This window comes from Cygnus atratus, chromosome 20, assembly GCF_013377495.2.
Source record: "Cygnus atratus isolate AKBS03 ecotype Queensland, Australia chromosome 20, CAtr_DNAZoo_HiC_assembly, whole genome shotgun sequence".
In the NCBI taxonomy this organism is placed as follows: Eukaryota; Metazoa; Chordata; class Aves; order Anseriformes; family Anatidae; genus Cygnus; species Cygnus atratus.
In genome coordinates, this window is record NC_066381.1 from 5,874,809 (window position 1) to 5,887,989 (window position 13,181).

At 46.3% G+C, this 13,181-nt stretch overlaps 1 protein-coding gene across 1 annotated transcript; it reads right to left on the bottom strand.

Moving 5' to 3' along the window:
• Positions 1-893: 893 nt before the first annotated feature.
• On the bottom strand, positions 894-12,993 carry GUSB (glucuronidase beta). The gene is made up of 12 exons (XM_035559275.2): positions 12,697-12,993; positions 10,941-11,123; positions 10,291-10,472; positions 9,654-9,796; positions 8,958-9,145; positions 7,920-8,072; positions 6,934-7,112; positions 6,392-6,538; positions 5,143-5,227; positions 3,436-3,612; positions 2,382-2,517; positions 894-1,116 (listed from the first exon to the last, which is right to left on the bottom strand). Exons 1-12 carry the CDS (start codon positions 12,931-12,933, stop codon positions 962-964), a joined length of 1,965 nt encoding a protein of 654 aa, XP_035415168.1. The 5' UTR covers positions 12,934-12,993; the 3' UTR covers positions 894-961.
• Positions 12,994-13,181: the final 188 nt, after the last annotated feature.

Genomic DNA, 13,181 nt, shown 5'->3' on the forward strand with positions numbered 1-13,181 from the left:
GCAGTAAGTTTGCAGACTAAGTGTCCCGGGCTCTTCTGTGAGTACTGGCACAATCTGTTACAGTTCTAAAGCCTGGCCTTTGGAGTCCTCTAACTCTGGCGTGCAGCCTGAAAGGGAAGTTACTGCACGACATTACTGTGTAAAGTCGCATGTGCACATCAATTTACAACTGTTTCAGGCCAGCATCAAGAAGGCGTAGATGAAATTTCTCCACTAGAATGCTGTTACTGTAGTGCACAGTGAGAATTGAATATGAAGGAAGCTCTTCCATGCTGGAAGGTAAAACTGCATCTAATAGCAGCAATTGATACTGTGATTTAGTAGTTCTAAACAAAGGTCAGTTGATGTAGTACCGACCTATCCAACATACTCCACCTTGCTGCTATAGTATGAATTCCATACTGTATCGGAGTATGTTGGGTAGCCTGACAGGAGAGGTTCACACCCTTCCTGAGCGCTGTTAGCTCTCAGAATCTCTCAGCCAGCCACAAGTGTTCTGTCCAGCTTTAAATACGAGAAATTTTATAAATTGTCTGTAATCCTGTGGCCAATATGCTGTGATCTGAGTAGTAACAGGTAGGGGACGATAACTGGAAAACCTCATTCGCATTGGAAGGATGTGATGCTCGTTTAGAGTAGCTTGGATTTTTGAAGTCTTCAGCATTGGTTTCTGTTTTTATTTTTATTTTTTGCTATAAACAGATACCTCAGTTAGGATCTCTCTAACTTAGCTCCTTGAAACTGAATATTCATTTTGCTACCTGGAAACAGGAAGCCTACGGATATGGCTAAGCATAGAAAAACTGATGTTTCTGATCTGCTTTGTGTCGTAGTAACTACTTCAGGTGCAGTAGAAATTGCATTAGACTTGCAAAACTTGTGTCGGGCATAAATGTTATTTAAACAGAAATTTAATGAAAAAGTTCTGCATAGTACCCAGCTGTTATACCTTCTCATTTCATTATAGAAAGAGGATATGTGATTTCATTACAGGAGGAAGACAGCTTGATTCATTTGCAATCTTCCAGTATCTCTCTCTCAGAACAAACGCAGCTGACTTGGGTTGTCGCTGGCGTGTAAATATTCCTTTCTTGTTCCCCAACACACGTGTGGTCCCTGTAGAGAAGTTACAAAACAAAGTATATACAAAATGCTCTTGTATCTCCCATTGCAAATTGTTCCAATGCATGTACTAAATCGGGTTAGGTGGAAGAGACCTATGCACTTTTTTCCTGTACAACGGGGAACCGTTGTGTTCAAGGTACAACGGGGAACTTGGCAATATAATTTGCATGATCTTGGCAAGATTGACTGATAAAACTGAGCAATAGAGGTGCAGTTCATTGTGTTTACAAATGGAAGTCGATGACAGTTAATTCAGGTATGCCCAATAACTTGATCAGTATTATATTTACAGTAGATGCTCCTTCTGCCCTTAGTGCCACCTTGTAACCTGATGGTGAAGACATCAACTACTAATTGTTTTGCTGCACTATCCTTTAGTGGTGTCCATATCCTTTTTGCCTATTTTAGCCTTGATAGGAAACTAGAAAAAAATGATTTCAACACACAGAGACTGGAACTGCATATGTACACTTGTCTACATCTTTCCATCATCCTATTTGAAACTTGTATTACTTTTCTGACTGCTTCTGTGATGACTTAACTTTTTAATACCTATGTTGGTGCTCTAAAAATGATTCTTAAAGGTGTTTCTCTGCCTGAAATGAACACTGACTGTTCACCACCCTAACTTGCTGCAGGTGGCATATGCATAACTGGTTCCTTAATAGGTCTCCTTCTGAGTTGTAATAGTTTAATTGCTGTGTGATTGTCTGCACTGTAGTGCCCCATACTTGGCAAATGCACTTACCTTTAATTAATTGTGGATTAAGTGTCAAGGTAGACCATTGTCTACCATTGTGGCATCTGGCCCTCCATTGCTAAACCTCAATACCAAGTTAATAATACATTATTTAAGGTGCCCTGTTATTAAGGGCAGTTGTAGATGAAATATGAAGCAAGATGCTTCCCTAAAAGCTAACTGAGGAATGCCAAGAAAGAGACATAATCTGTCTGCTCACTCAAAAGCTTCCCTTGCATTCTGCCCTAGAGCACTGTCCTGTGTTCTGGCTAGCATTTTTGCAGGTGGAACATCTTGGGGAGAGATGGAGAGACAGGATGCATTAAGCACAGGCAGGACCTTCCCTCCTGGTTCTAGTTATGCTGGGCTTTGTCACAGAAACCAGCTATGTTCTGTCTTCATAAGCAGAGGATCTCTTTTTCCTACCCTACAGCACAGTATTCTTTCTGCGTGCCATAAACCAGCTTAAACTAGCAGGAAGGATGGAGAATTGTCTAGGATATAAATATAAGCTTACCTTGATTAGTCATGAAATCAGCGAAGTTCCAGATGAGCTCCCCAATCACATACTCTTTCCTCTTTTTGTCAAAAACAGAATGGTACTCTCTCAGCATAGCTTTCTGATACTCCTCGCTGAACATAAGAGGTGGATCCTACAGCCAGGAAAAAGAGATGGCCTTGAATGAAGGTGACAGTTAATCTCAGCAAAGGCTCCATGTTGTTCACTTCCCCTTTACTGGAGGCCTGCTTCCTGAGGACAAGCTTTACAGGTGCTTGGTCTTTTCATTGCCACTGCATTTACAATGGCTATTTAGTGAAGATCAGCAATTACTGAAATTGCAAAGGGAAATGCATCAGATACAAATGTAAGGGACTGCTGGGGAAAATCTGTGGTTTTGCTTTGTAATGGTGCTTTATGATCAGGATGGGAGTGGCATCGCCTTCTGTGTGGGCTGGTGTCATGAAATGAATGTCCACTCTCCAGTGTTCTATCTTCCAGTTAGGAGTTTTCTACAAATGCCAAAGTATGGATTTCTGAATGCCTCTTTTAGAGGTTTACGTGGAATAAGTTTAAATTGACAATTAATGATAGCACGATCGCCAGAATGATTAATTGTAAAGGGAAACACGCTGTAGCTTAGGACCCAAAGAGGAGTGTTACTTGTTCCATACATGGAGTGGAGCTAATACCAGCAGTCAGCGCTGTTGAAAACTGGTTGCCTAGCAGAAAATTCAGGAGAGAATGGCTTTGGCTCTAGAAGTCAAAACTGGCATTCTTATCTCGTGTGAATGAGAACTTAATAGCACCGTGCAAAATGTTCACTGATTGTATTTTTTTCTTACCAACCACTAAAAAGTTAGATAGAATCTTACCTCTTTGTTAGTCAGTGGCAAAGCTCATTGATTTCAGTGAAGCAGGATTACAATCCTGGAGTCTTTTGGACTGTTATCTAATGCATCTCAAAATTAAGTAGTCAGGCTCGTTGGTGCCAATTCTTTCAAATTAGATTTTGCTGAGACCCTTTAAGAAGAGCAGTGATTCTTCCAACTAAGGCATCTACAACACTTACGCTGTGAAGTCCAGGAACTGAGTCAGCTCCATATTCACTCTGGATAATAGGTTTTTGGTAGGTTTTATACCAGTTCTCAAACTGTGCTGTGAGTTGCAGTGGAATAACTTCCAGATGGCCTGGGTCGTGATACCAGGAGAAGTAGCTATTTACACAAATTACATCCACGTAAGGAGCCTACAAGAAATAAGGTGGGAGTGGTTTGTCACGGAGCTCAGTGTAAGCAGTCTTCATTCATAAACTAAATCTTCTTGGTTTCATAGAATTCAGTTTTGTTACCTGTAGAATAATGCCTTCTGTCCTATCCTTGAGACCCTCCCAACATGACATGTTTCCCAGAAGGGGGAAAAAAGAAATTTAACAAGGCAATGGTGTATTTTGGCAACCTTGCAGACTTGAGTCACAGCAAAGAGTTGAACGAGAACAACCCATTTCATCCTTAGGTTTGTTAGAAGTTTTAGAGTCTTGAAGATGTCTCTGGCTTGCTGGTACTTGTAGACACACCGAATATTGGAATGTGATGGTCAAGTTATTAGTCAATTACTTTGACTAGCAACTAAATTTGTGCATCAATGGTGCAATACTAAAAAAAAAAAAAGCATTCTGCAAGTTATATGCCATTTCTACCATGTGGGCAGTATGATAAAAGGGCACAAAGCCCCCTAAAGATAAAGTGATGTTGTATGTAACTTGTTCAATGTTCTCTTAACATGTTTTGTAATAAAAGAAAAAATTCTAATATCACAGCAGTGTATGAGATCTATTCTTTGGTTTTGTTTTTCTATGTTTCCTCACGCTTGTCAGAACCTGGTGGTGGGGCTGAGATAGTCCGTGTGCGTGCCTGATGTAACAGTGGTATCCAGGAGCAGGATCCTTCCAAAGTAAGGCCCCCAGGATCTTTTCCTGGGATGGGGAGGCAAAGACCTCAGGTACAGAAGGTCATTCCAGCTAACTGGTGGAGAGCTTCAAATATTTCTATGATTCTCTAACCTGTAGCAGGGACAGATGGTAGTATCACATCTACCTAACCTACAAACTCACCTGCTAACAGTGTTTATTGTACACTAGTGACACAAAGTATTAAAACCACTTTGAAAAATCAAAAGTGACATAGGAACTACCCCTGAGACCAATTTGTGTGTGCTACAGATGCTTCATTCATGCTACAGCCAGCTTGAAGCACAGGCAGCCAAGGAAAGTACCTTTCATCTAATTACACAGCGCCAGGGTTTCAATTATGAAGCTGAACTTGGGCTGGAAGAGCTTTTAGATTATTCAACATTAACAGACATCTGCCAAAGATGAGCTAGAGCAATTTAAAGCAGGAATTAAGGCAAAGTTTCCTTCTTCAGACTCCCACAAAGGCTGTTAGCATTTTAAGAGGTTTAAGCTTTGGTCTAATTGCGCAAATGGAAAGCCTGAGCATTAACAGACATGATCACAGGAATAGCAAAGTATCACCATGTTACCAGAACCCAGGGGTCTGGTCCTGTGCACTTGACTCAAGATAACTCCTCTTTTCTCTTACAGACTTTTTGGCTGCCTACAATGATGGTGTATGGTGCTTTATACTAGAAACTAAAATGTAAGTTTTCTTCTGCCTTTCCTTAAATATCATTAGAGCATTTGGCAAGGTGAGGGAAAGGACCATAAAGCAACTGATAAGAAATGTAAGGTATGAATTAAAAATGCTAAAAATTAACTTACACCATGATCAACAGCATAGTTGGTATCGGACACAAAGGTTACAGGTCTGGTGGGATCAAGAGCTTTAGTGTGAGCTATCAATGTCCTGTTTGTAAACAATAAAACAAGAGTTCAACAACAGCATGGAGAAGCAATGTGGCCAAGCACAACCTCACCTTCCCAAGCTCCCTGTCTTTTTTACCCACCTCAGACATAGGGAGCTTCTTTCAATTTAGTAGGCAGAGTATTTTTAAGTAAATAGTGCAGGACACTGAATGATTAGCTGCTACAATGTGCCTGCAATTCTAGCCAGTCCTGTAGAGTATAAATATGGCAGAGGCCTTTATCTGTCACAAAGTTAGTGTTATCCCCCGTGAAAATGAGCAGAGTGGAAGTAAACCAAACACAGGCAAGTTAACTTGTCTGTTGGGGCCAGGAGCTTGAATGTTGGAAAAGGGACCAAAAAAACGTGAGAAGGGTGATGGGAAGCTTCAGAACAATTCTGGGGATGTTTCTCCAAAAAACACTAGGCCCTAGCCCTATGCCACAGCAGGCAAAGCAGGTCGGCTGCTGTTAGGAAAACCTATATGAGACAAAGAATGGGAAGGTCAAACTCTGTTGCTACCTCTGCATTGCAGGAGGGTGCTGGACCATTCTGAGGAACAAAAATTCACAGCTCTCTCTTAATGAGCCTAGAGCTACCAATGACAGTCTGCTACCCAATTACAGAAATTACTCTTGACTATCCAAAGCTTAAATCTTTTTAAAGATAAAACCAAGGAGTCTGTAGGTACTCAAAGCAGTGACTTCGAAGTGGGGTGTCACTAACACCTGCAGAACAAATAACTAGCACTAGCTAAAGAAATTCATCTACAGAATTAAAAGCCAGATATTTTATAACTTTACTGTAATTCTCAGACTTAGAGAATTTAGCATTTGTCTTCCTTAGGTAGGACTAAGGAATGACCCATTCCCATCAGGCCTGCTTTTGCTTGACCCTTAACTCAGAAGAGATGCTCAGACCAAATGGACTTCTGGTAATTTTGCAGAGGTTTACTGATTCAGAAACAACAGGTTGAGACCATTATTTGGTTCTGGACGTCGGTTCAACGTATGCAGCAGTTACGCTTTTAGTTCGTATCTGTCAGTACAGTCTCAGGGTTCCTAAAAACTGCTGGCCTTTTCTTTATTACTTCTCTGTACCATCCCAAAGCATGAAGGTGTATTACTTGCCAAGGTTCAAGCCTCAGCCCTGTGTGCAAGCACTTACTTGAAGTAGTAAGCTGCTGGGGACAGCTCTGATGCCGGCTCGTTGGCTACTGACCACATCACAACTGATGGCCTGTTCTTATCCCTGCGGATCAGCTCCTCCATCACAACAAGATGATGCTGCAGTGACTTGTTCCCAAAGCTCTCACTGAAAAGGAAACAAGGCCAGGTGAGGATATGAAAGCCATCCTGTTTGCCTGTCTGTCTGATAACTCGGGGATGTGTGAGCACAGTTGAGCCTCGAAACCAAATACAGCTTCTGCCCTATTTCCCCAAAGCCTGCTGCACAGTTCAGGGCCATGATTTGGACTCGTTAATCAAGCCAGATCTGACAACGCAATGCCCATGTGGCAAAACGCCCTCTGGTTGCCAAACCTCACTGGTCACACGTGGCATTGGAGGAAGCTTCAAAATGCAACGGGCTGATTTCTAAATAGAGCAAAGTACTTTCATTACCAGGGAGTTACAAGTTGCAGGACAGGAGGGGGAAGCTTGCGATAAGGATAAGAAAGAAACATGGAGAAGGGTCTTTCATGCACTTACGGCATTTTAATCCCCACTCCCGGGCACTCGTCGATCACCACGATGCCATAGGCATCGCACAGGTCCATGATCTCCTCAGCATAGGGGTAGTGGCTGGTGCGGAAGGAGTTTGCCCCTAGCCAGCGGAGCAGGTTGAAGTCCTTCACGATCAGGGCCCAGTCGAGGCCTTTGCCACGGATCTGAGGGGGAAGACAGGAATGGCTTCTCCCTGCTTCTCCTCACACCTCCGCTGGGCAGCCCTCCTTCCTGTTTGCTCCCAGAGCATTTCCAGCCCCACGCACTGCCTCTAGCATCCCCCAAGACCTCTCCACACAGTATTTGTTTCTGAGCACAACCCCATGCACAGCCACCAAGACCCAGGGTGCTTGGAGAAGCAGCCTCAAGTGAGAACCTGCACTGCAGCCACCTGCCATTTTGGGAGGCGCCCTGCCAGGCCACCCTCTCCCTCCACAGGGGTTCTCCATGAGGCAGGGCGGGGCTGAAAGGCTCCGGGTAGTGAGGAGAAGCCCTGAAGGAGCAGGTTCAGGGCTGGGCTGGCCCTGAGGTGAGCGGCACGGGCAGGGACGGAGCCTCCGGAGGGGCTGTGGGGCCTCCCTGTGGCCGGGCCGCGCCTCGCAGCCCCGCGGCGCAAACCTTCCTGCAGGAGACTTTGCCCCCTCTCATTTCTTGGGGAGGGAAACCAATGAAGTTGCTATTTCTGACTGGTAGTGGTGGCCAGGAGGTCGTTTAGATCCTCTGCCAACACAGCCTGGGCTCGCTGTGCACCCTGAGAAGGGCGTTATGACTGTGGCAGGTCTGGGCATGGTGTCCCTTATTATTAAAAATAATAAAGGCAGCACAGATCCTTACCCCCAGCAGCTCCCAGCCTGGGAGAAGAGTGTGAGGAATCAGCCCCTTTGGGCAGAGAGGGGAGGTGAGAGTAGGCATTGCCTTGGCAGCACTGAGCATGGTGCCATTAGGTGACCGGGTGGGTGCCGCGCACTTACATCCGCATCCTCGTGCTTGTTGACCCCGTGGAAGTAGAAGGGCTTGCCGTTGATGAGGAACTGCGTGCTGGTGACATGGACAGTGCGGATGCCAACCGGGAGCGTGTATATGTCCTCCAGCAGTGCCTCATTTGCCTGCGCCTGCATTTTCACCTGGAGTCCCAAGACAAAGACACGCATGAAGTGCTGGGCTTCACAAGGATCCTCTCTCCTACCCCTGACATGTAGAGGCTATCTTGACCTCCCATCCACTCCCCCACCCTTCCTCGCTGCCTGTTCCTCACCACTGCTTCATCTACCTTTTGTGATCCCTGTGTAGCTCTTCAGGAAGGAAGCAAGATCTGACTAAACAGAAAAGAGAAATCCAAGCTGAGGAAACTGAAGGATGAAGAATGAGGCCTGGATGACCCTTCTAGGGCACATTTTCCCCAAAAGCTTCTTTTTCCCGTACTCATCCAGCTGTTTCATTGCCCTGACAAGGCAGCAGTATGCCTCTTCTCCTCTGCACCTTGATACCAGGCAATGAGTGAAATGTCTGCTCACAAAAGAAATGATTCTGAGCCTCTGGAAACTCACAGCAGCTCATCTGCCCTCATTTGTGCATCTCAACGTCACTACTTCCCCTGGACTCGCACAGTGTCTGCCAGGCTCTTTCTGTTGAACTCTTGTCTGGCAGAGTGGGAAGAAAGCTCATTGCAAAGGAAAGCATGTGAAAGAGGTCAGCAGCCTCTCAGTTTATATGGTATCTCCTCCCCTATATTGTTTCAAACAGTCATTTTGCAGGAGGTGGATCAGGCCATCCATGTGAGAGGCAAGCATCTGAGTGTGGCATACCCCCCTCTTCTCACTGACTGACCTTTCCATTCGGCATCAAGGAAGCTGGCAAAGGTTGATTTGATTACAGCACGATTAGCAATGCCATTCTTGTGATGTAAACAGGATCCAGAAGAGTAAGGAAGACGGGCCATGTGGCAGTTCCTTAATGCTATTATACAGTGGGAGGAAATGCAGGCAGAAGGGAAGAGATGGCATTGTTACCTCTAAAAAGTAGCGGTATCCAGGGTTCTCATGCATCAGATAAGGCCACCAAAGATTTGGATTTGGGACTTTTAACTCTCCAGCTGGTCCATCGCCTGTAGCAACCACTCTTCCCTCTTGGTCACGTAAACTCAGGGACAAGGAATAGAGCGTGCTGCCAACTACTGATACCTGATATTGCAGCTTTGCTAGTTCAGAGGACAACAAAAGACAATCAGAGACTGGCATGAAAGGAAAAATACATGCGTAAAACACTGGAAGGCTTTCACGTACAGCAGCATTAAAAAGCCAGGGAGATGCAGAACAACAACAGAGTAGCACAAATTGTAAGAAGCATGACATGTCTGTCTTGAGGTCTGGAAGTTTCCAGGAAGATTTGTGTATCACAGTTTTGTTACTTAGAGATAATCGTGCTTTAAGTGGCAGGAAGACTGCCCCTACCAAGAAATTCAACTTCTAGAAACAACTGATTGTCCCTTCATTTTAAAGGTAATGTCTTGCAAGTACTTGTTCTTTCTTACTGCTTTTGAAATTTTTATATTCTTGAAACTGCTGAGCTGTGCCATAGACCAGCTGAGGTTAAAAAGAAAGCCACTATGAAAGATATTCAATTGATGCTTGCAGGATATTTTCTCTACTGCCCTTGGCATCTCCATTTGGAGCCTGAGGTAGCTGCTGTAATTGTTCTGAACCTACCAACACTCTCTGATGAAGTAGTTGTCACAGTAATATCATCTATGTAGACAGAAGGAGTGGTGTAAAGCACAACCGGGCGATGGATTCCAGCATAATTAAAGAAATCAAACCTGATGTTCTGTACAAAATAGTTCTTGGGATACCTGAGTGAGCAAGACAGGAAAAATGGCCGCATTATGTTTCATTACACAAGAACTGAAGGCAGCATATGGATGCTAGCAAAGTGCTAGTAAAATAGTCTTTACAACAGGCTGGATCTGTATTTTAGTACTGTTACTGATGCTATGCTGAAGGGGATTACCAGTTAACAAACATCTACTGCACTGAATAGGTTTGATCCTTCAGGATAGCAGGTACTTGCACTTCCAGCTGAATTGAAGCTTCTCAAATCTGCCATTGATTCAGCTTGGCAAATCACTTAATCTCAGTTCCCTGTGTATAAAACAGATGGAGTAGTTCAGTGTAAATCTCATAACACTGAAGCTTAAACTTCTCACTGCTTGACTGATGAGTTTTGGTCTACGTACAACCCATTCTTTTGTAGGTTGTGTGGAGGGCCTTAGAACCAGCAGCTGAATAAATTCCCATTCTCTCATCCCTGAGTTAACCTCTGCAACGCAGCACTTTAACAACTCACCTTGTTCGGTCATTCATGTACTCAATTGACCCCGGAGGCAGAGTGTGGGGTGTCAGTGTGTTATTCAGTGCAACAGTGATGCGGCAGGGAATCTGCGGGCTGCCCTGGATGATGCTGCTTATATCTGCTTCAAAAGGAAGGTGGCCACCTTCATGCTCCACAACCTGCACTCCATTGACCCACTGCAACAGAAGACAGCCATGAGCCTGAGCGGTCAGGTTAGGTTTTTGTGGCAAGTTTAGCAGTGAGAAGGGAAGGAGTACAGCGACAGACAGTTGGATTCCTAGTAGTTAACGGACCTTCTTCTGGGCTCTTATTCCTTGCAAGCTCAATCTAGCATCCCTTCTTTACTGGGAGCTAAGTCTGCAAGAGTCACTGAGAGACTCTGTTTTGGGAAAATCGGCATTTTGTCCCTTCCAGGCCTGCAGCAAGGAAATGCTTTAGTTACTAGACCTGTCACTGGAAGATCAGAGAAGAGAGAGCTGGGAAGCACAGCCAACTTCTTGGATGGCAGAAGATAATCAAGAGTTAAGAAAATCACAAACTGATATAAAAGCCTTGGCAGAAGCCTGTTCACTAAACAAGCCATGGGACGGATTTTAGCTCAACACGATCTCGGAAACACATGCACAATTACTCGTGCAACGTACCACAACGGAGTAGTAATGGGCGCTCCCAAACCGGAGCACCACCCTGAGGTCATCCTGAAGCCAGCGCTGAGGAAGCAGCACCTCCTTCTCATACCAAACCCAGCCGATGTAGTTCTCCAAGTTGGGGTCCTGAGTGATATCATTGAAGCTGGCAGGCACGGGCATGTCAATCACAGGACCAGTCTGGCAGGAATTGTACAGAAAAGGGGGAGAACAAATCATTTAAAAAAAGAAATTCTACTGTCCTGGCCATCCAACCTGACAGCCTCAGAAAACAAAATGCCTTTTGCAAGTGGAAATATCTGGAAAAACCTGTTTAGAAACTAACGTGATCTGTCACAGGTCCTATACAAGTCCCACTTCATACTACGCCCCGTTCCTACAGGATGAAGCTGCTCCTATCTTTTCCCCTCCTGGTTTGTAACAGGGAAATGCTTTCATTAATAGCTTTGGCACTATCAGAAGGGTAGGGGGGAAATGCCCAGGTGGATGTTCAGCCTGACAAAATGTAGTTTCTCTTGCACAGCTCTAGCCTTTGCTCCGCAGTGCAGGCATTGTGGCACCAGCTCACTGGTGCAGGGTGCTGCTCATCGGGCTATGAGCTGTGGCAGAATGGTGGCAGAAGCTGGGGATGTTTTGGGACAGTGTCCCCAGGGAAGGACTATGGAGACTGTTTGAACATACTTAGGCTGTTCTCAGCCTTTCTCACTCCCTAAAAGCAACATAGATTCCTTAGAATTACCATAGTGATAATTCACTTGCTTATTATTAACATAAGGATTACAGGCAGGCAGCATAGTGTTGTAATGCATTTAACTTTTTGGTAACCAGATTCTATTACACAACAGAGCTGTTCATTTTTAGCACCTGCTGTGCTCGTGATGTTGCAGAAACGAGCACTGCAGCAGCACGCAGCTGGGGAGCTTCCCCTTTCCTAAACGAGCTTTTCCACGATGAGTGGAACGAGGAAGGTCTGGTTGCCCAGGGACGAGCATCATGTGCGGGGCTGACTCAGCACCGAACTGCACTGGCACTGCAGAAAAACACACCCCCTTAGTAGACATCAGAAAATCCTAGCAGGAATAAAAAAACTTGGATGGTGAGGTGGATTTTGTAGCATCTGATGCAGGATAACCCCTGGCTGGGATGGCCATAATGTGCATCTCCTTCAAGGAGATTCTCTGACCCTAAAGTAGGGTAGGTGTACACCCCTCAGCCCTGTTAGTGGGGGTGTTGTGCAGGACCCCTCTCCTCTGGCTGTGTCTTTTCACCAGACTTCTACCAGCACAGGGTCATGTCTCCCCTCTCCTTCCAGAATTAGGCAAAAAAAGCAGCCAAAGGGCTAAAGAAGAACCCAAACATTTGCACGCACAGAACCCACAACTTCCATCAGAGTGGGAAGGGGGTGAATTTCATCCCAGACTTCCACCGAGCAGAGTGGGAAGGAGGTGAATTTCATCCCAAACTTCCATCGGAGCGGGACAGGGGCGAATTTAACAACAGACCGAAGTCCCAGCGTGACTCCTCCGTCTGGGACAGGGGCTGAAGGGCTCCCTGACCGGGCACGTTTCAGGCGGTTTGGCTCCGCAGGGCGCAGGGGAGCGCTGTGTGAGAGCTCCTCGTGTGTGGAGCACCCGGCACCCAGCACCCCCGCAAGGGGAGGAGAAGCAGAAAATCGCAGCAAAACGGGGCGACGGTGCCCGGGGATAAGGGGATAAGGAGCTCCCCACCCACCCCCCTCACGCCCCCGCTATACCTCCCTCAGCGGCCGGCGGTACCAGCGCTGCTCGAAGCCGGCGGCCCTGCCCGGCGAGAAGTCGGCGCGGAAGCTCCAGACGCCGCCGAGCTCCTTCAGCTCTCGAGAGGGGCTCTCCCGGGGGTACAGCATGCCTCCCGCCGCTCCCCGGGACCCCCCGACCGCCGTTACCGCCGCCAGCAGCGGTAAGAGCAGGCGGCAGAGCCCCGCCGCGCCGCCCGGCGCCGCCGCCGCCATTTTGGTTGTGGGCAGTGCCCCGGGGGGGCCGGGGCTGCCCGGGCGGTGGGTGGCTCTGTGTCTGTCATTTATTTATTCGCTCTCCTTTTTATTTATTTATTTATTTTTTCCCATAGTGGCTTGCTGAAGTGGGAGGTGCTGAAGCTGTCGGGGAGCGCTGGTCACCCGGCGGCACCTGAGGGCAGGCAGCAGGGCGGTGCTGCAGCGCACAGCCACATTGGGACTGACCCTGAACCAGGGCAGCGCTT